At 44.1% G+C, this 27736-nt stretch overlaps 1 protein-coding gene across 1 annotated transcript in view; it reads right to left on the bottom strand.

Moving 5' to 3' along the window:
- Positions 1-27651, bottom strand: part of LOC112238452 (F-box only protein 41-like) — a 71811-nt gene extending 44160 nt beyond the window's left edge. The window contains exons 1-7 of the mRNA XM_042298552.1: positions 26568-27651; positions 23080-23452; positions 22616-22677; positions 21770-22095; positions 20625-20842; positions 19784-19899; positions 11375-11527 (exon numbers count right to left, since the gene is read on the bottom strand). Coding sequence (XP_042154486.1) covers positions 11375-11527; positions 19784-19899; positions 20625-20842; positions 21770-22095; positions 22616-22677; positions 23080-23452; positions 26568-27376 — 2057 coding nt within the window. The 5' untranslated portion in view covers positions 27377-27651. The remainder of the gene's footprint in view (positions 1-11374; positions 11528-19783; positions 19900-20624; positions 20843-21769; positions 22096-22615; positions 22678-23079; positions 23453-26567) is intronic.
- Positions 27652-27736: the final 85 nt, after the last annotated feature.

Raw genomic sequence — 27736 nt, 5'->3', positions numbered from 1 at the left:
AGGTTACCTGTATGTGAGGTGTTGTAGGTTACCTGTATGTGAGGTGTTGTAGGTTACCTGTATGTGAGGTGTTGTAGGTTACCTGTATGTGAGGTGTTGTAGGTTACCTGTATGTGAGGTGTTGTTGTAGGTTACCTGTATGTGAGGTGTTGTAGGTTTACCTGTATGTGAGGTGTTGTAGGTTACCTGTATGTGAGGTGTGTGAGGTGTGAGGTGTTGTAGGTTACCTGTATGTGAGGTGTTGTAGGTTACCTGTATGTGAGGTGTTGTAGGTTTATCTGTATGTGAGGTGTTGTAGGTTACCTGTATGTGAGGTGTTGTAGGTTACCTGTATGTGAGGTGTTGTGTGAGGTGTTGTAGGTTACCTGTATGTGAGGTGTTGTAGGTTACCTGTATGTGAGGTGTTGTAGGTTACCTGTATGTGAGGTGTTGTATGTTTACCTGATGTGAGGTGTTGTAGTTTACCTGTATGTGAGGTGTTGTAGGTTACCTGTATGTGAGGTGTTGTAGGTTACCTGTATGTGAGGTGTTGTAGTTTACCTGTATGTGAGGTGTTGTAGGTTACCTGTATGTGAGGTGTTGTAGTTTACCTGTATGTGAGGTGTTGTAGGTTTACCTGTATGTGAGGTGTTGTAGGTTACCTGTATGTGAGGTGTTGTAGGTTACCTGTATGTGAGGTGTTGTAGGTTACTGTATGTGAGGTGTTGTAGGTTACCTGTATGTGAATCTGTGTAGGTGTGTATGTGAGGTGTTGTAGGTTACCTGTATGTGAGGTGTTGTAGGTTACCTGTATGTGAGGTGTTGTAGGTTACCTGTATGTGAGGTGTTGTAGGTTTACCTGTATGTGAGGTGTTGTGTGAGGTTACCTGTATGTGAGGTGTTGTAGGTTACCTGTATGTGAGGTGTTATCATGTGAGGTGTTGTAGGTTTACCTGTATGTGAGGTGTTGTAGGTTACCTGTATGTGAGGTGTTGTAGCTTACCTGTATGTGAGGTGTTGTAGGTTACCTGTATGTGAGGTGTTGTAGTTACCTGTATGTGAGGTGTTGTAGGTTACCTGTATGTGAGGTGTTGTAGGTTACCTGTATGTGAGGTGTTGTAGTTTACCTGTATGTGAGGTGTTGTAGTTTACCTGTATGTGAGGTGTTGTAGTTTCTGCATGTGAGGTGTCAGTGAGGTGTTGTAGGTTACCTGTATGTGAGGTGTTGTAGGTTACCTGTATGTGAGGTGTTGTAGGTTACCTGTATGTGAGGTGTTGTAGGTTACCTGTATGTGAGGTGTTGTAGGTTACCTGTATGTGAGGTGTTGTAGGTTACTGTATGTGAGGTGTTGTAGGTTACCTGTATGTGAGGTGTTGTAGGTCTGTATGTGAGGTGTTGTAGGTTACCTGTATGTGAGGTGTTGTAGGTTACCTGTGTGAGGTGTTGTAGGTTACCTGTATGTGAGGTGTTGTGGTTAATCTGCATGTGAGGTGTTGTAGGTTACCTGTATGTGAGGTGTTGTAGGTTTACCTGTATGTGAGGTGTTGTAGGTTACCTGTATGTGAGGTGTTGTAGGTTACCTGTATGTGAGGTGTTGTAGGTTACCTGTATGTGAGGTGTTGTAGGTTACCTGTATGTGAGGTGTTGTAGGTTACCTGTATGTGAGGTGTTGTAGGTTACCTGTATGTGAGGTGTTGTAGGTTACCTGTATGTGAGGTGTTGTAGGTTACCTGTGTATGTGAGGTGTTGTAGGTTACCTGTATGTGAGGTGTTGTAGGTTACCTGTATGTGAGGTGTTGTAGGTTTACCTGTATGTGAGGTATGTGAGGTGTTGTAGGTTACCTGTATGTGAGGTGTTGTAGGTTACCTGTATGTGAGGTATGTGAGGTGTTTTACCTGTGAGGTGTTGTAGGTTACCTGTATGTGAGGTGTTGTAGGTTACCTGTATGTGAGGTGTTGTAGTTACCTGTATGTGAGGTGTTGTAGGTTACCTGTATGTGAGGTGTTGTAGGTTACCTTTATGTGAGGTGTTGTAGGTTACCTGTATGTGAGGTGTTGTAGGTTACCTGTATGTGAGGTGTTGTAGGTTTACCTGTATGTGAGGTGTTGTAGGTTACTGTATGTGAGGTGTTGTAGGTTACCTGTATGTGAGGTGTTGTAGGTTACCTGTATGTGAGGTGTTGTAGGTTACTGTATGTGAGGTGTTGTAGGTTTACTGTATGTGAGGTGTTGTAGGTTACCTGTATGTGAGGTGTTGTAGGTTACCTGTATGTGAGGTGTTGTAGGTTACCTGTATGTGAGGTGTTGTAGGTTACCTGTATGTGAGGTGTTGTAGGTTACCTGTATGTGAGGTGTTGTAGGTTTACCTGTATGTGAGGTGTTGTATGTGAGGTGTTGTAGGTTACCTGTATGTGAGGTGTTGTAGGTTACCTGTATGTGAGGTGTTGTAGGTTACCTGTATGTGAGGTGTTGTAGGTTACCTGTATGTGAGGTGTTGTAGGTTTCCTGTATGTGAGGTGTTGTATGTGAGGTGTTGTAGGTTACCTGTATGTGAGGTGTTGTAGGTTACCTGTATGTGAGGTGTTGTAGTTTACCTGTATGTGAGGTGTTGTAGGTTACCTGTATGTGAGGTGTTGTAGTTTACCTGTATGTGAGGTGTTGTAGGTTACCTGTATGTGAGGTGTTGTAGGTTACCTGTATGTGAGGTGTTGTAGGTTACCTGTATGTGAGGTGTTGTAGGTTACCTGTATGTGAGGTGTTGTAGTTTACCTGTATGTGAGGTGTGAGGTGTTGTAGGTTACCTGTATGTGAGGTGTTGTAGTTTACCTGTATGTGAGGTGTTGTAGGTTACCTGTATGTGAGGTGTTGTAGGTGTTACCTGTAGGTGTACCTGTATGTGAGGTGTTGTAGGTTACCTGTATGTGAGGTGTTGTATGGAGGTGTTGTAGTTTACCTGTATGTGAGGTGTTGTAGGTTACCTGTATGTGAGGTGTTGTAGGTTACCTGTATGTGAGGTGTTGTAGGTTACCTGTATGTGAGGTGTTGTAGGTTACCTGTATGTGAGGTGTTGTAGGTTACCTGTATGTGAGGTGTTGTGAGGTTACCTGTATGTGAGGTGTTGTAGTTACCTGTATGTGAGGTGTTGTAGTTTACCTGTATGTGAGGTGTTGTAGGTTACCTGTATGTGAGGTGTTGTAGGTTACCTGTATGTGAGGTGTTGTAGTTTACCTGTATGTGAGGTGTTGTAGGTTACCTGTATGTGAGGTGTTGTAGGTTACCTGTATGTGAGGTGTTGTAGGTTACCTGTATGTGAGGTGTTGTAGGTTACCTGTATGTGAGGTGTTGTATGTGAGGTGTTGTAGGTTACCTGTATGTGAGGTGTTGTAGTTACCTGTATGTGAGGTGTTGTAGGTTACCTGTATGTGAGGTGTTGTAGTTTACCTGTATGTGAGGTGTTGTAGGTTACCTGTATGTGAGGTGTTGTTAGTTTACTGTATGTGAGGTGTTGTAGGTTACCTGTATGTGAGGTGTTGTAGGTTACCTGTATGTGAGGTGTTGTAGTGTTACCTGTATGTGAGGTGTTGTAGGTTACCTGTATGTGAGGTGTTGTAGGTTTACCTGTATGTGAGGTGTTGTAGGTTACCTGTATGTGAGGTGTTGTAGGTTACCTGTATGTGAGGTGTTGTAGGTTACCTGTATGTGAGGTGTTGTAGGTTACCTGTATGTGAGGTGTTGTAGGTTACCTGTATGTGAGGTGTTGTAGGTTACCTGTATGTGAGGTGTTGTAGCTTACCTGTATGTGAGGTGTTGTAGGTTACCTGTATGTGAGGTGTTGTAGGTTACCTGTATGTGAGGTGTTGTAGGTTACCTGTATGTGAGGTGTTGTAGGTTACCTGTATGTGAGGTGTTGTAGGTTACCTGTTGTTGTAGGTTACCTGTATGTGAGGTGTTGTAGGTTACCTGTATGTGAGGTGTTGTGTGAGGTGTTGTAGTTACCTGTATGTGAGGTGTTGTAGGTTACCTGTATGTGAGGTGTTGTAGGTTACCTGTATGTGAGGTGTTGTAGTTTACCTGTATGTGAGGTGTTGTAGGTTACCTGTATGTGAGGTGTTGTAGGTTACCTGTATGTGAGGTGTTGTAGGTTACCTGTATGTGAGGTGTTGTAGGTTACCTGTATGTACCTGTATGTGAGGTGTTGTAGGTTACCTGTATGTGAGGTGTTGTAGGTTACCTGTATGTGAGGTGTTGTAGGTTACCTGTATGTGAGGTGTTGTAGGTTACCTGTATGTGAGGTGTTGGTGTTGTATGTGAGGTTTGTACCTGTATGTGAGGTGTTGTAGGTTACCTGTATGTGAGGTGTTGTAGGTTACCTGTATGTGAGGTGTTGTAGGTTACCTGTATGTGAGGTGTTGTAGGTTACCTGTATGTGAGGTGTTGTAGTTTACCTGTATGTGAGGTGTTGTAGGTTACCTGTATGTGAGGTGTTGTAGGTTACCTGTATGTGAGGTGTTGTAGGTTACCTGTATGTGAGGTGTTGTAGGTTACCTGTATGTGAGGTGTTGTAGTTTACCTGTATGTGAGGTGTTGTAGTTTACCTGTATGTGAGGTGTTGTAGGTGTTACCTGTATGTGAGGTGTTGTAGGTTACCTGTATGTGAGGTGTGTTGTTGTAGGTTACCTGTATGTGAGGTGTTGTAGGTTACCTGTATGTGAGGTGTTGTAGGTTACCTGTATGTGAGGTGTTGTAGTTTACCTGTATGTGAGGTGTTGTATGTTACCTGTATGTGAGGTATGTGAGGTGTTGTAGGTTACCTGTATGTGAGGTGTTGTAGGTTACCTGTATGTGAGGTGTTGTAGGTTACCTGTATGTGAGGTGTTGTATGTTACCTGTATGTGAGGTATGTGAGGTGTTGTAGGTTACCTGTATGTGAGGTGTTGTAGGTTACCTGTATGTGAGGTGTTGTAGTTTACCTGTATGTGAGGTGTTGTAGTTTACCTGTATGTGAGGTGTTGTAGGTTACCTGTATGTGAGGTGTTGTAGTTACCTGTATGTGAGGTGTTGTAGTTTACCTGTATGTGAGGTGTTGTAGGTGTATGTGAGGTGTTGTAGTTTACCTGTATGTGAGGTGTTGTAGTTTACCTGTATGTGAGGTGTTGTAGGTACCTGTATGTGAGGTGTTGTAGGTTACCTGTATGTGAGGTGTTGTAGGTTACCTGTATGTGAGGTGTTGTAGGTTACCTGTATGTGAGGTGTTGTAGGTTACCTGTATGTGAGGTGTTGTAGGTTACCTGTATGTGAGGTGTTGTAGGTTACCTGTATGTGAGGTGTTGTAGGTTACCTGTATGTGAGGTGTTGTAGGTTACCTGTATGTGAGGTGTTGTAGTTACCTGTGAGGTGTGAGGTGTTGTAGTGTGTACCTGTATGTGAGGTGTTGTAGGTTACCTGTATGTGAGGTGTTGTAGGTTACCTGTATGTGAGGTGTTGTAGGTTACCTGTATGTGAGGTGTTGTAGGTTACCTGTATGTGAGGTGTTGTAGGTTACCTGTATGTGAGGTGTTGTAGGTTACCTGTATGTGAGGTGTTGTAGGTTACCTGTATGTGAGGTGTTGTAGGTTACCTGTATGTGAGGTGTTGTAGGTGTTGTGAGGTGTTGTAGGTTACCTGTATGTGAGGTGTTGTGTTGTAGTTTACCTGTATGTGAGGTGTTGTGAGGTGTTGTAGGTTTACCTGTATGTGAGGTGTTGTAGGTTACCTGTATGTGAGGTGTTGTAGGTTACCTGTATGTGAGGTGTTGTAGGTTACCTGTATGTGAGGTGTTGTAGGTTACCTGTATGTGAGGTGTTGTAGGTTACCTGTATGTGAGGTGTTGTATGTGAGGTGTTGTAGGTTACCTGTATGTGAGGTGTTGTAGGTTACCTGTATGTGAGGTGTTGTAGGTTACCTGTATGTGAGGTGTTGTAGGTTACCTGTATGTGAGGTGTTGTAGGTTACCTGTATGTGAGGTGTTGTAGGTTACCTGTATGTGAGGTGTTGTAGGTTACCTGTATGTGAGGTGTTGTAGGTGTTGTGAGGTGTTGTACCTGTATGTGAGGTGTTGTAGGTTACCTGTATGTGAGGTGTTGTAGGTTACCTGTATGTGAGGTGTTGTAGGTTACCTGTATGTGAGGTGTTGTAGGTTACCTGTATGTGAGGTGTTGTAGGTTACCTGTATGTGAGGTGTTGTAGGTTACCTGTATGTGAGGTGTTGTAGTTTACCTGTATGTGAGGTGTTGTAGGTTTGTACCTGTATGTGAGGTGTTGTAGGTTACCTGTATGTGAGGTGTTGTAGGTTACCTGTATGTGAGGTGTTGTAGGTTACCTGTATGTGAGGTGTTGTACCTGTTGTGTATGTGAGGTGTTGTAGGTTACCTGTATGTGAGGTGTTGTAGGTTACCTGTATGTGAGGTGTTGTAGGTTTACCTGTATGTGAGGTGTTGTAGGTTACCTGTATGTGAGGTGTTGTAGGTTACCTGTATGTGAGGTGTTGTAGGTTACCTGTATGTGAGGTGTTGTAGGTTACCTGTATGTGAGGTGTTGTAGGTTACCTGTATGTGAGGTGTTGTAGGTTACCTGTATGTGAGGTGTTGTAGGTTACCTGTATGTGAGGTGTTGTAGGTTACCTGTATGTGAGGTGTTGTAGGTTACCTGTATGTGAGGTGTTGTAGGTTACCTGTATGTGAGGTGTTGTAGGTTACCTGTATGTGAGGTGTTGTAGGTTACCTGTATGTGAGGTGTTGTAGGTTACCTGTATGTGAGGTGTTGTAGGTTACCTGTATGTGAGGTGTTGTAGGTTACCTGTATGTGAGGTGTTGTAGGTTACCTGTATGTGAGGTGTTGTAGGTTACCTGTATGTGAGGTGTTGTTGTAGGTTACCTGTATGTGAGGTGTTGTAGGTTACCTGTATGTGAGGTGTTGTAGGTTACCTGTGAGGTGTGAGGTGTTGTAGGTTACCTGTATGTGAGGTGTTGTAGGTTACCTGTATGTGAGGTGTTGTAGGTTACCTGTATGTGAGGTGTTGTAGGTTACCTGTATGTGAGGTGTTGTAGGTTACCTGTATGTGAGGTGTTGTAGGTTACCTGTATGTGAGGTGTTGTAGGTTACCTGTATGTGAGGTGTTGTAGGTTACCTGTATGTGAGGTGTTGTAGGTTACCTGTATGTGAGGTGTTGTAGGTTACCTGTATGTGAGGTGTTGTAGGTTACCTGTATGTGAGGTGTTGTATGTGAGGTGTTGTAGGTTACCTGTATGTGAGGTGTTATGTGAGGTGTTGTAGGTTACCTGTATGTGAGGTGTTGTAGGTTACCTGTATGTGAGGTGTTGTAGGTTACCTGTGAGGTGTCAGGTTACCTGTGAGGTGTTGTAGGTTACCTGTATGTGAGGTGTTGTAGGTTACCTGTATGTGAGGTGTTGTAGGTTACCTGTATGTGAGGTGTTGTAGGTTACCTGTATGTGAGGTGTTGTAGTTTACCTGTATGTGAGGTGTTGTAGGTTACCTGTATGTGAGGTGTTGTAGGTTACCTGTATGTGAGGTGTTGTATGTTACCTGTATGTGAGGTGTTGTATGTTACCTGTATGTGAGGTGTTGTAGGTTACCTGTATGTGAGGTGTTGTATGTTACCTGTATGTGAGGTGTTGTAGGTTACCTGTATGTGAGGTGTTGTAGTTTACCTGTATGTGAGGTGTTGTAGGTTACCTGTATGTGAGGTGTTGTAGGTTACCTGTATGTGAGGTGTTGTAGGTTACCTGTATGTGAGGTGTTGTAGGTTACCTGTATGTGAGGTGTTGTAGGTTACCTGTATGTGAGGTGTTGTAGGTTACCTGTATGTGAGGTGTTGTAGGTTACCTGTATGTGAGGTGTTGTGTGATGTGAGGTGTGAGGTTACCTGTATGTGAGGTGTTGTAGGTTACCTGTATGTGAGGTGTTGTAGGTTACCTGTATGTGAGGTGTGAGGTGTTGTGAGGTGTTGTACCTGTATGTGAGGTGTTGTAGGTTACCTGTATGTGAGGTGTTGTAGTTTACCTGTATGTGAGGTGTTGTAGGTTACCTGTAGGTGTTGTTACCTGTATGTGAGGTGTTGTAGGTTACCTGTGATGTGAGGTGTTGTAGGTTACCTGTATGTGAGGTGTTGTAGGTTACCTGTATGTGAGGTGTTGTAGGTTACCTGTATGTGAGGTGTTGTAGGTTACCTGTATGTGAGGTGTTGTAGGTTACCTGTATGTGAGGTGTTGTAGGTGTAGGTTTACCTGTATGTGAGGTGTTGTAGGTTACCTGTATGTGAGGTGTTGTAGTTACCTGTATGTGAGGTGTTGTAGGTTACCTGTATGTGAGGTGTTGTAGGTTACCTGTATGTGAGGTGTTGTAGGTTACCTGTGTGAGGTGTTGTAGGTTACCTGTATGTGAGGTGTTGTAGGTTACCTGTATGTGAGGTGTTGTAGGTTACCTGTATGTGAGGTGTTGTAGGTTACCTGTATGTGAGGTGTTGTAGGTTACCTGTATGTGAGGTGTTGTAGGTTACCTGTATGTGAGGTGTTGTAGGTTACCTGTATGTGAGGTGTTGTAGGTTACCTGTATGTGAGGTGTTGTAGGTGTATGTGAGGTGTTGTAGGTTACCTGTATGTGAGGTGTTGTAGTTACCTGTATGTGAGGTGTTGTAGGTTACCTGTATGTGAGGTGTTGTAGGTTACCTGTATGTGAGGTGTTGTAGGTTACCTGTATGTGAGGTGTTGTAGGTTACCTGTGTGAGGTGTGAGGTGTTGTAGGTTACCTGTATGTGAGGTGTTGTAGGTTACCTGTATGTGAGGTGTTGTAGGTTACCTGTATGTGAGGTGTTGTAGGTTACCTGTATGTGAGGTGTTGTAGGTTACCTGTATGTGAGGTGTTGTAGGTTACCTGTATGTGAGGTGTTGTATGTGAGGTGTTGTAGGTTACCTGTATGTGAGGTGTTGTAGGTTACCTGTATGTGAGGTGTTGTAGGTTACCTGTATGTGAGGTGTTGTAGGTTACCTGTATGTGAGGTGTTGTAGGTTACCTGTATGTGAGGTGTTGTAGGTTACCTGTATGTGAGGTGTTGTAGGTTACCTGTATGTGAGGTGTGAGGTGTTGTAGGTTACCTGTATGTGAGGTGTTGTAGGTTACCTGTATGTGAGGTGTTGTAGGTTACCTGTATGTGAGGTGTTGTAGGTTACCTGTATGTGAGGTGTTGTAGGTTACTGTATGTGAGGTGTTGTATGTGTTACCTGTATGTGAGGTGTTGTAGGTTACCTGTATGTGAGGTGTTGTAGGTTACCTGTATGTGAGGTGTTGTAGGTTACCTGTATGTGAGGTGTTGTAGGTGTTGTACCTGTATGTGAGGTGTTGTAGGTTACCTGTATGTGAGGTGTTGTAGTAGGTTACCTGTATGTGAGGTGTTGTAGGTTACCTGTATGTGAGGTGTTGTAGGTTACCTGTATGTGAGGTGTTGTAGGTCACCTGTATGTGAGGTGTTGTAGGTTACCTGTATGTGAGGTGTTGTAGGTTACCTGTATGTGAGGTGTTGTAGGTTACCTGTATGTGAGGTGTTGTAGGTTACCTGTATGTGAGGTGTTGTAGGTTACCTGTATGTGAGGTGTTGTAGGTTACCTGTATGTGAGGTGTTGTAGGTTACCTGTATGTGAGGTGTTGTAGGTTACCTGTATGTGAGGTGTTGTAGGTTACCTGTGCATTGACCTGTATGTGAGGTGTTGTAGGTTACCTGTATGTGAGGTGTTGTAGGTTACCTGTATGTGAGGTGTTGTAGGTTACCTGTATGTGAGGTGTTTACCTGTATGTGAGGTGTTGTACCTGTATGTGAGGTGTTGTAGGTTACCTGTATGTGAGGTGTTGTAGGTTACCTGTATGTGAGGTGTTGTATGTGAGGTGTTGTAGGTTACCTGTATGTGAGGTGTTGTAGGTTACCTGTATGTGAGGTGTTGTAGGTTATGTGAGGTGTTGTAGGTCCTGTATGTGAGGTGTTGTAGGTTACCTGTATGTGAGGTGTTAGCTGTAGTGAGGTGTTACCTGTATGTGAGGTGTTGTAGGTTACCTGTATGTGAGGTGTTGTAGGTTACCTGTATGTGAGGTGTTGTAGGTTACCTGTATGTGAGGTGTTGTAGGTTACCTGTATGTGAGGTGTTGTAGGTTACCTGTATGTGAGGTGTTGTAGGTTACCTGTATGTGAGGTGTTGTAGTTTACCTGTATGTGAGGTGTTGTAGGTTACCTGTATGTGAGGTGTTGTAGGTTACCTGTATGTGAGGTGTTGTAGGTTACCTGTATGTGAGGTGTTGTAGGTTACCTGTATGTGAGGTGTTGTAGGTTACCTGTATGTGAGGTGTTGTAGTGTACTGTATGTGAGGTGTTGTAGGTTACCTGTATGTGAGGTTGTATGTGTTGTAGGTTACCTGTATGTGAGGTGTTGTATGTTACCTGTATGTGAGGTGTTGTAGGTTACCTGTATGTGAGGTGTTGTAGGTTACCTGTATGTGAGGTGTTGTATGTTACCTGTATGTGAGGTGTTGTAGGTTACCTGTATGTGAGGTGTTGTAGGTTACCTGTATGTGAGGTGTTGTATGTGAGGTGTTACCTGTATGTGAGGTGTTGTATGTTACCTGTATGTGAGGTGTTGTAGGTTACCTGTATGTGAGGTGTTACCTGGTATGTGAGGTGTTGTAGGTTACCTGTATGTGAGGTGTTGTAGGTTACCTGTATGTGAGGTGTGAGGTGTTGTAGGTTACCTGTATGTGAGGTGTTGTATGTTACCTGTATGTGAGGTGTTGTAGGTTACCTGTATGTGAGGTGTTGTAGGTTACCTGTATGTGAGGTGTTGTAGGTTTACCTGTATGTGAGGTGTTGTATTGTATGTGAGGTGTTGTAGTTACCTGTATGTGAGGTGTTGTATGTTACCTGTATGTGAGGTGTTGTAGGTTACCTGTATGTGAGGTGTTGTAGGTTACCTGTATGTGAGGTGTTGTAGGTTACCTGTATGTGAGGTGTTGTAGGTTACCTGTATGTGAGGTGTTGTAGGTTACCTGTATGTGAGGTGTTGTAGGTTACCTGTATGTGAGGTGTTGTAGGTTACCTGTATGTGAGGTGTTGTGGTTACCTGTATGTGAGGTGTTGTAGTTTACCTGTATGTGTTGTAGGTGTTGTGAGGTGTTGTAGGTTACCTGTATGTGAGGTGTTGTAGTTACCTGTATGTGAGGTGTTGTAGGTTACCTGTATGTGAGGTGTTGTATGTTACCTGTATGTGAGGTGTTGTAGTTTACCTGTATGTGAGGTGTTGTAGGTTACCTGTATGTGAGGTGTTGTAGGTTACCTGTATGTGAGGTGTTGTAGGTTACCTGTATGTGAGGTGTTGTAGGTTCCTACAGTAGCAGCTGGCCAGCCACAGGGAGCGGTCAGTCAGGACGTGAGGACAGTGAGACACTCTGAGAACCATTAGACTGCCTCCCGCTGACCTCAGCAACGCCTCCACACCTCCCTCCAGACAGCCCCTGGAGAGACAGTCACACAGGCTCCTCCTCCTTACTGTGTAGAGGCCTCCTAATGCAGGTTTACTGTGTAGAGGCCTCCTAATGCAGGTTTACTGTGTGATGCCTCCTAATGCAGGTTTACTGTGTGATGCCTCCTAATGCAGGCTTACTGTGTGATGCCTCCTAATGCAGGCTTACTGTGTGGTGGCCTCCTAATGCAGGTTTACTGTGTGATGCCTCCTAATGCAGGTTTACTGTGTGATGCCTCCTAATGCAGGCTTACTGTGTGATGCCTCCTAATGCAGGCTTACTGTGTGGTGGCCTCCTAATGCAGGCTTACTGTGTGGTGGCCTCCTAATGCAGGTTTACTGTGTGGTGGCCTCCTAATGCAGGCTTACTGTGTGGAGGCCTCCTAATGCAGGTTTACTGTGTGGTGGCCTCCTAATGCAGGCTTACTGTGTGGAGGCCTCCTAATGCAGGTTTACTGCGTGGTGGCCTCCTAATGCAGGTTTACTGTGTGGAGGCCTCCTAATGCAGGTTTACTGTGTGGAGGCCTCCTAATGCAGGCTTACTGTGTGGAGGCCTCCTAATGCAGGTTTACTGTGTGGTGGCCTCCTAATGCAGGTTTAATGTGTGGAGGCCTCCTAATGCAGGTTTACTGTGTGGAGGCCTCCTAATGCAGGTTTACTGTGTGGAGGCCTCCTAATGCAGGTTTACTGTGTGGAGGCCTCCTAATGCAGGTTTACTGTGTGGAGGCCTCCTAATGCAGGTTTACTGTGTGGAGGCCTCCTAATGTAGGTTTACTGTGTGGAGGCCTCCTAATGTAGGTTTACTGTGTGGAGGCCTCCTAATGTAGGTTTACTGTGTGGAGGCCTCCGAATGTAGGTTTACTGTGTGGAGGCCTCCTAATGCAGGTTTACTGTGTGGAGGCCTCCTAATGCAGGTTTACTGTGTGGAGGCCTCCTAATGCAGGTTTACTGTGTGGTGGCCTCCTAATGCAGGCTTACTGTGTGGAGAACTCCTAATGCAGGCTTACTGTGTGGAGGCCTCCTAATGCAGGTTTACTGTGTGGAGGCCTCCTAATGCAGGTTTACTGTGTGGTGGCCTCCTAATGCAGGTTTACTGTGTGGAGGCCTCCAATGCAGGTTTACTGTGTGGAGGCCTCCTAATGCAGGTTTACTGTGTGGTGGCCTCCTAATGCAGGTTTACTGTGTGGTGGCCTCCTAATGCAGGTTTACTGTGTGGTGGCCTCCTAATGCAGGTTTACTGTGTGGTGGCCTCCTAATGCAGGTTTACTGTGTGGTGGCCTCCTAATGCAGGTTTACTGTGTGGTGGCCTCCTAATGCAGGTTTACTGTGTGGTAGCCTCCTAATGCAGGTTTACTGTGTGGTGGCCTCCTAATGCAGGTTTACTGTGTGGAGGCCTCCAATGCAGGTTTACTGTGTGGAGGCCTCCCTAATGCAGGTTTACTGTGTGGTGGCCTCCTAATGCAGGCTTACTGTGTGGAGGCCTCCTAATGCAGGCTTACTGTGTGGAGGCCTCCTAATGCAGGTTTACTGTGTGGTCCAGTAATATATGTTTACTGTGTGGTCCAGTAGTATATGTTTACTGTGTGGTCCAGTAGTATATGTTTACTGTGTGGTCCAGTAGTATATGTTTATGTGTTACTGTGTGGTCCAGTAGTATATGTTTACTGTGTGGTCCAGTAGTATATGTTTACTGTGTGGTCCAGTAGTATATGTTTACTGTGTGGTCCAGTAGTATATGTTTACTGTGTGGTCCAGTAGTATATGTTTACTGTGTGGTCCAGTAGTATATGTTTACTGTGTGGTCCAGTAGTATATGTTTACTGTGTGGTCCAGTAGTATGTTTATGTTTACTGTGTGGTCCAGTAGTATATGTTTACTGTGTGGTCCAGTAGTATATGTTTACTGTGTGGTCCAGTAGTAGTTTACTAGTGTTTACTTTACTGTGTGGTCCAGTAGTATATGTTTACTGTGTGGTCCAGTAGTATATGTTTACTGTGTGGTCCAGTAGTATATGTTTACTGTGTGGTCCAGTAGTATATGTTTACTGTGTGGTCCAGTAGTATATGTTTACTGTGTGGTCCAGTAGTATATGTTTACTGTGTGGTCCAGTAGTATATGTTTACTGTGTGGTCCAGTACTGTGTGGTCCAGTTTGTTTACTGTGTGGTCCAGTAGTATATGTTTACTGTGTGGTCCAGTAGTATATGTTTACTGTGTGGTCCAGTAGTATATGTTTACTGTGTGGTCCAGTAGTGTGGTCCAGTAGTGTGTTTACTGTGTGGTCCAGTAGTATATGTTTACTGTGTGGTCCAGTAGTATGTTTACTGTGTGGTCCAGTACTGTGTGGTCCAGTAGTATATGTTTACTGTGTGGTCCAGTAGTATATGTTTACTGTGTGGTCCAGTAGTATATGTTTACTGTGTGGTCCAGTAGTATATGTTTAATGTGTGGTCCAGTAGTATATGTTTACTGTGTGGTCCAGTAGTGTATGTTTACTGTGTGGTCCAGTACTGTGTGGTCCAGTAGTGTATGTTTACTGTGTGGTCCAGTAGTGTATGTTTACTGTGTGGTCCAGTAGTATATGTTTACTGTGTGGTCCAGTAGTGTATGTTTACTGTGTGGTCCAGTAGTGTATGTTTACTGTGTGGTCCAGTAGTGTATGTTTACTGTGTGGTCCAGTAGTATATGTTTACTGTGTGGTCCAGTAGTGTATGTTTACTGTGTGGTCCAGTAGTATATGTTTACTGTGTGGTCCAGTAGTATATGTTTACTGTGTGGTCCAGTAGTATATGTTTACTGTGTGGTCCAGTAGTATATGTTTACTGTGTGGTTAGTGTATGTTTACTGTGTGGTCCAGTAGTGTATGTTTACTGTGTGGTCCAGTAGTATATGTTTACTGTGTGGTCCAGTAGTATATGTTTACTGTGTGGTCCAGTACTGTGTGGTCCAGTAGTATATGTTTACTGTGTGGTCCAGTACTGTGTGGTCCAGTACTGTGTGGTTTACTGTGTGGTCCAGTAGTATATGTTTACTGTGTGGTCCAGTAGTATATGTTTACTGTGTGGTCCAGTATATGTTTACTGTGTGGTCCAGTAGTGTTTACTGTGTGGTCCAGTAGTGTATGTTTACTGTGTGGTCCAGTAGTATATGTTTACTGTGTGGTCCAGTAGTATGTTTACTGTGTGGTCCAGTAGTATATGTTTACTGTGTGGTCCAGTAGTGTATGTTTACTGTGTGGTCCAGTACTGTGTGTCCAGTTACTGTTTACTGTGTGGTCCAGTAGTATATGTTTACTGTGTGGTCCAGTAGTGTATGTTTACTGTGTGGTCCAGTAGTGTATGTTTACTGTGTGGTCCAGTAGTAGTGTGGTCCAGTAGTGTATGTTTACTGTGTGGTCCAGTAGTGTATGTTTACTGTGTGGTCCAGTACTGTGTGGTCCAGTAGTATATGTTTACTGTGTGGTCCAGTACTGTGTGGTCCAGTAGTGTATGTTTACTGTGTGGTCCAGTAGTGTATGTTTACTGTGTGGTCCAGTACTGTGTGGTCCAGTAGTTTACTATGTTTACTGTGTGGTCCAGTAGTGTATGTTTACTGTGTGGTCCAGTACTGTTTACTGTGTGGTCCAGTAGTGTATGTTTACTGTGTGGTCCAGTAGTGTATGTTTACTGTGTGGTCCAGTACTGTGTGGTCCAGTAGTATATGTTTACTGTGTGGTCCAGTAGTATATGTTTACTGTGTGGTCCAGTAGTGTATGTTTACTGTGTGGTCCAGTAGTGTATGTTTACTGTGTGGTCCAGTAGTGTATGTTTACTGTGTGGTCCAGTAGTGTATGTTTACTGTGTGGTCCAGTAGTGTATGTTTACTGTGTGGTCCAGTACTGTGTGGTCCAGTAGTATATGTTTACTGTGTGGTCCAGTAGTATATGTTTACTGTGTGGTCCAGTAGTGCATGTTTACTGTGTGGTCCAGTAGTATATGTTTACTGTGTGGTCCAGTAGTATATGTTTACTGTGTGGTCCAGTAGTGCATGTTTACTGTGTGGTCCAGTAGTGTATGTTTACTGTGTGGTCCAGTAGTATATGTTTACTGTGTGGTCCAGTAGTGTATGTTTACTGTGTGGTCCAGTAGTATATGTTTACTGTGTGGTCCAGTAGTATATGTTTACTGTGTGGTCCAGTAGTGTATGTTTACTGTGTGGTCCAGTAGTATATGTTTACTGTGTGGTCCAGTAGTGTATGTTTACTGTGTGGTCCAGTAGTATATGTTTACTGTGTGGTCCAGTAGTATATGTTTACTGTGTGGTCCAGTAGTATATGTTTACTGTGTGGTCCAGTAGTATATGTTTACTGTTTCCAGTAGTATATGTTTACTGTGTGGTCCAGTAGTATATGTTTACTGTGTGGTCCAGTAGTATATGTTTACTGTGTGGTCCAGTAGTATATGTTTACTGTGTGGTCCAGTAGTGTTTATGTTTACTGTGTGGTCCAGTAGTATATGTTTACTGTGTGGTCCAGTAGTATATGTTTACTGTGTGGTCCAGTAGTATATGTTTACTGTGTGGTCCAGTAGTATATGTTTACTGTGTGGTCCAGTAGTGTATGTTTACTGTGTGGTCCAGTAGTATATGTTTACTGTGTGGTCCAGTAGTATATGTTTACTGTGTGGTCCAGTAGTATATGTTTACTGTGTGGTCCAGTAGTATATGTTTACTGTGTGGTCCAGTAGTATATGTTTACTGTGTGGTCCAGTAGTAGTATGTTTACTGTGTGGTCCAGTAGTATATGTTTACTGTGTGGTCCAGTAGTATATGTTTACTGTGTGGTCCAGTAGTATATGTTTACTGTGTGGTCCAGTAGTATATGTTTACTGTGTGGTCCAGTAGTGTATGTTTACTGTGTGGTCCAGTAGTATATGTTTACTGTGTGGTCCAGTAGTATATGTTTACTGTGTGGTCCAGTAGTGTATGTTTACTGTGTGGTCCAGTACTGTGTGGTCCAGTAGTATATGTTTACTGTGTGGTCCAGTAGTATATGTTTACTGTGTGGTCCAGTAGTATATGTTTACTGTGTGGTCCAGTAGTATATGTTTACTGTGTGGTCCAGTAGTATATGTTTACTGTGTGGTCCAGTAGTATATGTTTACTGTGTGGTCCAGTACTGTGTGGTCCAGTAGTATATGTTTAGTAGTATATGTTTACTGTGTGGTCCAGTAGTGTATGTTTACTGTGTGGTCCAGTAGTATATGTTTACTGTGTGGTCCAGTAGTATATGTTTACTGTGTGGTCCAGTACTGTGTGGTCCAGTAGTGTATGTTTACTGTGTGGTCCAGTAGTATATGTTTACTGTGTGGTCCAGTAGTATATGTTTACTGTGTGGTCCAGTAGTATATGTTTACTGTGTGGTCCAGTAGTATATGTTTACTGTGTGGTCCAGTAGTATATGTTTACTGTGTGGTCCAGTAGTATATGTTTACTGTGTGGTCCAGTACTGTGTGGTCCAGTAGTATATGTTTACTGTGTGGTCCAGTAGTATATGTTTACTGTGTGGTCCAGTAGTATATGTTTACTGTGTGGTCCAGTAGTATATGTTTACTGTGTGGTCCAGTACTGTTTACTGTGGTCCAGTAGTATATGTTTACTGTGTGGTCCAGTACTGTGTGGTCCAGTACTGTATGTTTACTGTGTGGTCCAGTAGTGTATGTTTACTGTGTGTACTGTATGGTGTACTGTGTGGTCCAGTAGTACTGTTTACTGTGTGGTCCAGTAGTGTATGTTTACTGTGTGGTCCAGTAGTGTATGTTTACTGTGTGGTCCAGTAGTATATGTTTACTGTGTGTAGTCCAGTTTACTGTGTGGTCCAGTAGTATATGTTTACTGTGTGGTCCAGTAGTATATGTTTACTGTGTGGTCCAGTAGTATATGTTTACTGTGTGGTCCAGTAGTATATGTTTACTGTGTGGTCCAGTAGTATATGTTTACTGTGTGGTCCAGTAGTGTATGTTTACTGTGTGGTCCAGTAGTATATGTTTACTGTGTGGTCCAGTAGTATATGTTTACTGTGTGGTCCAGTACTGTGTGGTCCAGTAGTATATGTTTACTGTGTGGTCCAGTACTGTGTGGTCCAGTACTGTGTGGTCCAGTACTGTGTGGTCCAGTAGTATATGTTTACTGTGTGGTCCAGTAGTATATGTTTACTGTGTGGTCCAGTACTGTGTGGTCCAGTAGTGTATGTTTACTGTGTGGTCCAGTAGTGTATGTTTACTGTGTGGTCCAGTACTGTGTGGTCCAGTAGTGTATGTTTACTGTGTGGTCCAGTAGTGTATGTTTACTGTGTGGTCCAGTACTGTGTGGTCCAGTAGTATATGTTTACTGTGTGGTCCAGTAGTATATGTTTACTGTGTGGTCCAGTAGTGTGTGTTTACTGTGTGGTCCAGTAGTGTTTACTGTGTTACTGTATATGTTTACTGTGTGGTCCAGTAGTGTATGTTTACTGTGTGGTCCAGTAGTGTATGTTTACTGTGTGGTCCAGTAGTGTATGTTTACTGTGTGGTCCAGTACTGTGTGGTCCAGTAGTATATGTTTACTGTGTGGTCCAGTACTGTGTGGTCCAGTAGTGTATGTTTACTGTGTGGTCCAGTAGTGTATGTTTACTGTGTGGTCCAGTACTGTGTGGTCCAGTAGTATATGTTTACTGTGTGGTCCAGTAGTGTATGTTTACTGTGTGGTCCAGTACTGTGTGGTCAGTAGTGTATGTTTACTGTGTGGTCCAGTAGTGTATGTTTACTGTGTGGTCCAGTACTGTGTGGTCCAGTAGTATATGTTTACTGTGTGGTCCAGTAGTATATGTTTACTGTGTGGTCCAGTAGTGTATGTTTACTGTGTGGTCCAGTAGTGTATGTTTACTGTGTGGTCCAGTAGTGTATGTTTACTGTGTGGTCCAGTAGTGTATGTTTACTGTGTGGTCCAGTAGTGTATGTTTACTGTGTGGTCCAGTACTGTGTGGTCCAGTAGTATATGTTTACTGTGTGGTCCAGTAGTATATGTTTACTGTGTGGTCCAGTAGTGCATGTTTACTGTGTGGTCCAGTAGTATATGTTTACTGTGTGGTCCAGTAGTATATGTTTACTGTGTGGGTCCAGTAGTGCATGTTTACTGTGTGGTCCAGTAGTGTATGTTTACTGTGTGGTCCAGTAGTATATGTTTACTGTGTGGTCCAGTAGTGTATGTTTACTGTGTGGTCCAGTAGTATATGTTTACTGTGTGGTCCAGTAGTATATGTTTACTGTGTGGTCCAGTAGTGTATGTTTACTGTGTGGTCCAGTAGTATATGTTTACTGTGTGGTCCAGTAGTGTATGTTTACTGTGTGGTCCAGTAGTGTATGTTTACTGTGTGGTCCAGTAGTATATGTTTACTGTGTGGTCCAGTAGTATATGTTTACTGTGTGGTCCAGTAGTATATGTTTACTGTGTGGTCCAGTAGTGTATGTTTACTGTGTGGTCCAGTAGTATATGTTTACTGTGTGGTCCAGTAGTATATGTTTACTGTGTGGTCCAGTAGTGTATGTTTACTGTGTGGTCCAGTAGTGTATGTTTACTGTGTGGTCCAGTAGTATATGTTTACTGTGTGGTCCAGTAGTATATGTTTACTGTGTGGTCCAGTAGTATATGTTTACTGTGTGGTCCAGTAGTATATGTTTACTGTGTGGTCCAGTAGTATATGTTTACTGTGTGGTCCAGTAGTATATGTTTACTGTGTGGTCCAGTACTGTGTGGTCCAGTAGTATATGTTTACTGTGTGGTCCAGTAGTGTATGTTTACTGTGTGGTCCAGTAGTATATGTTTACTGTGTGGTCCAGTAGTATATGTTTACTGTGTGGTCCAGTAGTATATGTTTACTGTGTGGTCCAGTAGTATATGTTTACTGTGTGGTCCAGTAGTATATGTTTACTGTGTGGTCCAGTAGTATATGTTTACTGTGTGGTCCAGTAGTATATGTTTACTGTGTGGTCCAGTACTGTGTGTTTACTGTGTGGTCCAGTAGTATATGTTTACTGTGTGGTCCAGTAGTGTATGTTTACTGTGTGGTCCAGTAGTATATGTTTACTGTGTGGTCCAGTACTGTGTGGTCCAGTAGTATATGTTTACTGTGTGGTCCAGTAGTGTGTGTTTACTGTGTGGTCCAGTAGTGTATGTTTACTGTGTGGTCCAGTAGTGTATGTTTACTGTCCTTGTTCAATATTCATGGGGGTTACCGTGTTGTCTTGTCGTAGTCCTCTCTGCGTTCATCTCGATGCCGCAGTCGTGGTCTGAGGTTCTGGAGCACCAGGGAATGAGTCTGAGTACACCACTGGGCCATGGTCACTAGGAACTGAAACACAACCATAACACAACCATGGAGAAACCATAACACAACCACATCACAACCACAACACAACCATGGATTAACCCTAACACAACACAACCATAACACAACCATGACACAACCATAGATTATCCATAACACAACCATAGATTAACCATAACACAACCATGGAGAAACGATAACACAACCCTAACACAACCACAACACAACCATAACACCAACCATGGATTAACCATAACACAACCATGGAGAAACCATAACACAACCATAACACAACCCTAACACAACCACAACACAACCATAACACCACCATAGATTAACCGTAACACAACCATGGAGAAACCATAACACAACCCTAACACAACCACAACACAACCATAACACCACCATAGATTAACCGTAACACAACCATGGAGAAACCATAACACAACCCTAACACAACCACAACACAACCATAACACAACCATGGATTAACCATTACACAACCATGGAGAAACCCTAACACAACCACAACACAACCACAACACATTACCATACATTAACCACAACCATAAAATAACATAACATTACCATACATTAACCACAACCACACAGTGAGACCAGGAGTGAAACCCGACCATGTACTAAAACAGAACTGAAATAGACCACAACATGACCGCAACTTCACTGCGATTATATCAATGACATCAATAATAATGATGATGATGATGATGATGATGAAGGCGCGTTACCTTAGCGGAGACTCTGGCGTTCTCCAGTCGTACCCGTGTCCAGACGGCTGGGTGTCGTGCCACAAACCTCCAATCGGAGCACACCTCAGCGGCGAGCAGCAACGTCCGCACATCCAAATAAGGAAACACACAGAATAACCCCGCCCTCAGTCTCAGAGTCCCCGCCCCCAATGCTGTGTAACCACGGTGACACGGGCTGGATCGTATGGACGACACACCTGGAGAGAAACGTCAGGTAGAGTTACAGTACACACATAGACATAGACAAGGCTGGATTTGTCTAGACAGAGTTATGTGGAGACTGGAGTTGTCTAGACAGAGTTATGTGAAGACTGGAGTTGTCTAGACAGAGTTATGTGGAGACTGGAGTTGTCTAGACAGAGTTATGTGAAGACTGGAGTTGTCTAGACAGAGTTATGTGGAGACTGGAGTTGTCTAGACAGAGTTATGTGAAGACTGATCTGCATCAGGTAGAGTTACAGTACACACAAGGTTATTACCTGAGCCAGGTGGGTGTTCCAGACTGGTTAGGATAAAGGTTATTCCCTGAGCCAGGTGAGTGTTCTAGCCTGGTAAGGTTAAAGGTTATTACCTGAGCCAGGTGGGTGTTCTAGCCTGGTTAGGATAAAGGTTATTCCCTGAGCCAGGTGAGTGTTCTAGCCTGGTAAGGTTAAAGGTTATTACCTGAGCCAGGTGAGTGTTCTAGCCTGGTAAGGTTAAAGGTTATTACCTGAGCCAGGTGAGTGTTCTAGCCTGGTAAGGTTAAAGGTTATTCCCTGAGCCGGGTGAGTGTTCCAGCCTGGAAAGGTTATTACCTGAGCCATGTGAGTGTTCCAGCCTGGTAAATTAAAGGTTATTCCCTGAGCCAGGTGAGTGTTCCAGCCTGGAAAGGTTATTACCTGAGCCAGGTGAGTGTTCCAGCCTGGTAGGTTATTACCTGAGCCGGGTGAGTGTTCCAGCCTGGAAAGGTTATTACCTGAGCCGGGTGAGTGTTCCAGCCTGGAAAGGTTATTACCTGAGCCGGGTGAGTGTTCCAGCCTGGAAAGGTTATTACCTGAGCCAGGTGAGTGTTCCAGCCTGGTAGGTTAAAAGTTATTCCCTGAGCCGGGTGAGTGTTCCAGACTGGTAAGGTTAAAGGTTATTACCTGAGCCAGGTGAGTGTTCCAGCCTGACGTGGGCGTGTCTCTGAGTCTCAGGTGTGCTCCAGGCCTCTGACCATGTGTCCTCCTCTTCATCATCCTCTTCCTCCTCTTCCTCTGTGCTGGGGGGCGCCCTCCACCTGGTCCGCCCCCACCCTCCCCTCCCCTCTGGGGTTCGCCTGTACCCCCTGTCCCTCCTCTCTCCTCCCTCTCGAGTAGAGCAGGGAACGTGGTAGTAACGGGCTTCCAGAGGTGTGGCCCACCCCCCCACCGAGTCAATGTCCCACCCCCCAGAACCCAGGGACAGCGTCCGCATACGACCAGCGGGGGCTCTAGAGAGAGAAAGGGAGACAGATACATGTCCTGATTCCACAAAGACTGATATCCACTATATCAGCATTAGTTTGTTGATCCTGAATAAACAATCCAGCAAAATAGGATCAACACAGCTAAATTATGATCTAAGATCAACGCAGCTAAATTATGATCTAAGATCAACGCTAAATTATGATCTAGGATCAACACAGCTAAATTATGATCTAAGATCAACACAGATAAATTATGATCTAGGATCAACACAGCTAAATTATGATCTAAGATCAACACAGCTAAATTATGATCTAGGATCAACACAGCTAAATTATGATCTAGGATCAACACAGCTAAATTATGATCTAGGATCAACACAGCTAAATTATGATTTAGGATCAACACAGCTAAATAATGATCTAGGATCAACACAGCTAAATAATGATCTTGGATCAACACAGCTAAATAATGATCTAGGATCAACACAGCTAAATTATGATCTAGGATCAACACAGATAAATTAGGATAATGAGGTGTACCTACCCAAAGTTGTTGTGATAGATCTGGTCTCCTAGTCTGTGCGACCCAGATACACTGTAGCTTCTCTATGAGAGAGAGAATGAGAGAGAGAGAAAGAGAGGCAGAAACAGAGACAGAGAGAGAAAAACAGTGTGTGAGAGAGAGAGACAAAGAGAGACAAAGAGAGACAAAGGGAGAGAGAGAGAAACAAAGAGAAAGAGACAGAGAGAGAGTGTGAGAGAGAGCGGGAGAGAGAGATAGAAGGGGGAGAGAGAGGGAGAGAGAGAGAGATAGAGAGAAGGGAGAGAGAGAGCGAGATAATGGGGAGAGAGAGAGAGAGAGAGAGACTGAGAGAGAGACTGAGAGAGAGACTGAGAGAAAGACAGAGAACATTACTACAAAATGTCCAGCCATCACCCCAAGACCTGGGAAACTGGTTATGTGGACTTCTCAGCCAATCAACGATCAGATAAATTGTTCCTTCTCACCCTGTAGCCAATTAACTTTGACCCTGTGATGATGTCGTCTTCACTCCTGTTGTGGGCGTGTCCATTGGTCCTGTGGCCATTGGTCCCATTGTGGGAATGACTTTCGTTATTGTATGTACGGCTATTATCAGTGTGGGTGTGTCTGTCATCATTGTGGGTGTGTCTGTCATCGTTGTGGGTGTGTCTGTCATCGTTGTGGGTGTGTCTGTCATCGTTGTGGGTGTGTCTGTCTGTAGCCACCAGTAGCTGCAGTTTTCTCTCTGCCCGGTCGGCCCGTTCCAGCAGAGCCTCTATGAAGGTCTGCAGCTGCAGCTTAGCCTCTGCTTCTCTCTCTGCTGTGGCTGTCAGGAACCGCTCAATATCACACACCTCCCTGTGATATAAATACACATATACACATGTTAACATCCACCCACACAGATTTACACATTTTGTTACGTTGCAGTCTTATTCTAAAATGGATTCAATTGTATTTTATTCCTCATTAATCTACACACATGAACCATCTGAACATAGTAGGAACAATAACATGGAAGATCCTGTATCTAGTAGGAACAATAACATGGAAGATCCTGTATCTAGTAGGAACAATAACATGGAAGATCCTGTATCTAGTAGGAACAATAACATGGAAGATCCTGTATCTAGTAGGAACAATAACATGGAAGATCCTGTATCTAGTAGGAACAATAACATGGAAGATCCTGTATCTAGTAGGAACAATAACATGGAATAACGAACAATCCTCTATCTAGTATCTATTAGAAACAATTATATGGAACAGTTTTCCTAAGCTAACCACACGACTGAACAGCCGTCCAGGTGCAACAATACTAGGGCCTGTAGGACCTGCCTTGTTGATAGTGTTGTTAAGACTGTAGAAACTAGGCCCTGTAGGACCTGCCTTGTTGATAGTGTTGTTAAGAAGTTAGAAACTAGGACCTGCCTTGTTGATAGTGTTGTTAAGAAGGTAGAAACTAGGGCCTGTAGGACCTGCCTTGTTGATAGTGATAGTGTTGTTAAGAAGTTAGAAACTAGGACCTGTAGGACCTGCCTTGTTGCTAGTGTTGTTAAGAAGGTAGAAACTATGGCCTGTAGGACCTGCCTTGTTGCTAGTGTTGTTAAGAAGGTAGAAACTATGGCCTGTAGGACCTGCCTTGTTAATAGTGTTGTTAAGAAGGTAGAAACTAGGGCCTCTAGGACCTGCCTTGTTGATAGTGTTGTTAAGAAGGTAGAAACTATGGCCTGTAGGACCTGCCTTGTTGATAGTGTTAAGAAGGTAGAGCAGCACTTTATTATGGACAGACTTCTCCCCATCTTAGCTACTGTTGTGTCAATATGTTTTGACCATGACAGTTTACAATCCAGGGTTACTCCAAGCAATTTAGTCACCTCAAATTGCTCAAGTTCCACATTATTCATTACACGATTTAGTTGAGGTTTAGGGTTTAGGGAATGATTTGTCCCAAATCTGTAAATATTTCGGACTAACTTATTCCTTGCCACCCACTCTGAAACTAACTGCAGCTCTTTGTTAAGTGTTGCAATCATTTCAGTAGCTGTAGTAGCTGACATGTATAATGTTGAGTCATGCACATACATAGACACTCTGGCTTTACTTAAAGCCAGTGGCATGCTGTTAGTAAAGATTGAAAAAGTAAGGGGCCTAGACAGCTGCCCTGGGGAATTCCTGATTCTAACTGGATTATGTTGGAGAGGATTCCATTAAGAACACCCTCTATGTTCTGTTAGACAGGTAACTCTTTATCCACAATAATGCACAGGGTGTAAAGCCTTGTAGAAAATATTGTTCATCGTCAATACAGGTTGGATAAGAGGTATATTCTCCATCGTCCTCTTGTACTGTTCAGTGGACAAACTCTTTTTTTCCCTTTCTCCTGAGTAGTAGGAGCTGTTCAAGCTAGCATAGAGAGAAATGTTTGCTTCTGCTTCTGTGGCTGAAACTTAGCTTTGTAAAGTATAGAACGCCAGACTAGCCTGACATGTAGCTAGCATTTATAAACAGGCATAGAACACCAGACTAGCCTGACATGTAGCTAGCATTATAAACAGGCATAGAACACCAGACTAGCTTGACATGTAGCTAGCTAATAACACCAGACTGGCCTGACATGTAGCTAGCTAATAACACCAGACTAGCCTGACTTGTAGCTTGCTAATAACACCAGCCTAGCCTGACATGTAGCTAGCTAATAACCCCAGACTAGCCTGACTTGTAGCTAGCTAATAACACCAGCCTAGCCTGACAAGTAGCTAGCGAATATTTGTAAACATAAAACATAAATGTTACATTTCAAATGCTAGCTCCAGTCAAAGAGTGTCTGGGCTGCTCTTGCTTGGTAAGCTACTCTGGCTCCCCTAGTGGATATCCCCTACACAAGGCTCCTTTTGCTTGGTAAGCTACTCGGTAAGCTACTCTGACTCCCCCTAGAATATAAATATTATTTAGTGGTGCCCCGACTCTCAAGTTAATTACATTTACAGGATTAGCTCAATCAGGTAATCTTAATTACGCAGAAATTATTTTATAGAATAGCATGTCATATCACTTAATCCTGCATAGCCAAAGACACGACATCATCCACGGCAACAACAGGCATGGGACTACACATACCTTAATACAACATTAACATTAGACTACACATACCTTAATACAATAGGCATGGGACTACACATACCATAATGCAACAGTAGACATGGGACTACACATACCTTAATACAAAATTAACATTAGACTACACATACCATAATGCAACAGTAGACATGGGACTACACATACCTTAATACAAAATTAACATTAGACTACACATACCATAATGCAACAGTAGACATGGGACTACACATACCATAATGCAACAGTAGATAGGGGACTACATATACCACAGTGCAACAGTAGACATGGGACTACACATACCATAATGCAACAGTAGACATTGGACTACACATACCATAATGCAACAGTAGATTAGGGGACTACATATACCACAGTGCAACAGTAGACATGGGACTACACATACCATAATGCAACAGTAGACATAGGACTACACATACCATAATACAACAGTAGACATGGGACTACATATACCTTAATACACAATTAACGTTAGACTACACATACCTTAATACAAAATTAACATTAGACTACACATACCATAATGCAACAGTAGACATGGGACTACACATACCATAGTGCAACAGTAGACATGGGACTACACATACCATAATGCAACAGTAGACATGGGACTACACATACCATAATGCAACAGTAGACATGGGACTACACATACCATAGTGCAACAGTAGACATGGGACTACATATACCATAGTGCAACAGTAGACATGGGACTACACATACCATAATGCAACAGTAGGTTTCTGCTTGACTTGTGTTGTATCACTCTTATGGCTGCCGTATGTAGACATTATGAAGTGTTATAAGGATTTTATGAAGCGTTATAATCACTCACTGCTGCTTGCGACACAGCTCCTGGTCCTTCCCCTGCAGGTCTCTTTTCAGAGTGGCCATCATCTCCACGGAGACCGCCACCTGCCGGGAGAGATGGGAAGCCTGGTCCTCCAGCTCCTCCTTCTCCCTCTCCAGCCGCGCCGCATCCCGCCTCTCATGCTCTAACTCCGCCTCTCGACGCTCTAGCTCCGCCCTCAGACAGCCCACATGCTGGGACACCCTCTCCTCCACCTCGGCAAACGTCCTGGCGATACTCCTCTCCACCCCCAGCCTCTCGTCAATCCCCAGCCCCAGAGTGAGGCTCTCGTCCAGGCAGAGCCCAAACTCCAGGCCCAGGCTTGGCCCCAGCCACCGGCGGCCTAGGCCTCTCAGCCCCAAATCAGGCAGGCTGTCTCCCCTGCAGCCAGGCAGGACCATGGCCGTGGTGCTGTGAGGAGGTGCAGTAGAGGAGGAGGTAGCTACAGGACCAGCAGAATTACCAGGACCAGATGAACCTCCTCCCTGGTCTCTCCTGGTCAACATCTCAATGAGTAGCTGGGTGGAGGCAGAGGAGGACGCTAGATCCAGGCAGGCCAGGGGGAAAGGGAGTCTCTCCCTCTCCAGGTCGGGGTGCTTCGGCTGGGCCACGGCGTGGGGGAGGAGTGGCAACAGAGTTCCTGGGCTGGAGCTCCTGGCCCGGGCCTGAGACAGAACCAGGAGGGTCTCGTAGGTGTGTCGGCTGACCAGGTGGGACCGGAGGGCAGGTACGCTGTCGAAACGCTTGTCATCTCCGCAGCGAGGGCAGAAGTACGGGAGGTCACATGATTCCATCGCTTCCGCCGGACTACCCTGGGCATCCCCTCGAACACACCCAGGGATAAGAGGTCAGAGGTCAGGGGTTAAAGTCAATCAGTGGTGTGTTCAGTGCTCTCTACTACTCCATACCTGCAGAACAGATTACAGAGCATCAGGATCATGGCTAGGAAAAAATTGTCTACTTTCATCGCTCTGTCTGTCTGTCAGATGACAACCCTGTCCTGTACAACCCAACAGGAAGAAAGAGCACACACACACACACACACACACACACACACACACACACACACACACACACACACACACACACACACACACACACACACACACACACACACACACACACACAGACACACATACACAGATTAGGTCAGT

Source organism: Oncorhynchus tshawytscha, linkage group LG15 (genome assembly GCF_018296145.1).
Source record: "Oncorhynchus tshawytscha isolate Ot180627B linkage group LG15, Otsh_v2.0, whole genome shotgun sequence".
NCBI lineage: Eukaryota > Metazoa > Chordata > Actinopteri > Salmoniformes > Salmonidae > Oncorhynchus > Oncorhynchus tshawytscha.
The sequence above is the reverse complement of the archived record's forward strand: the minus strand, read 5'-3'. Positions and strand labels throughout refer to the sequence as shown.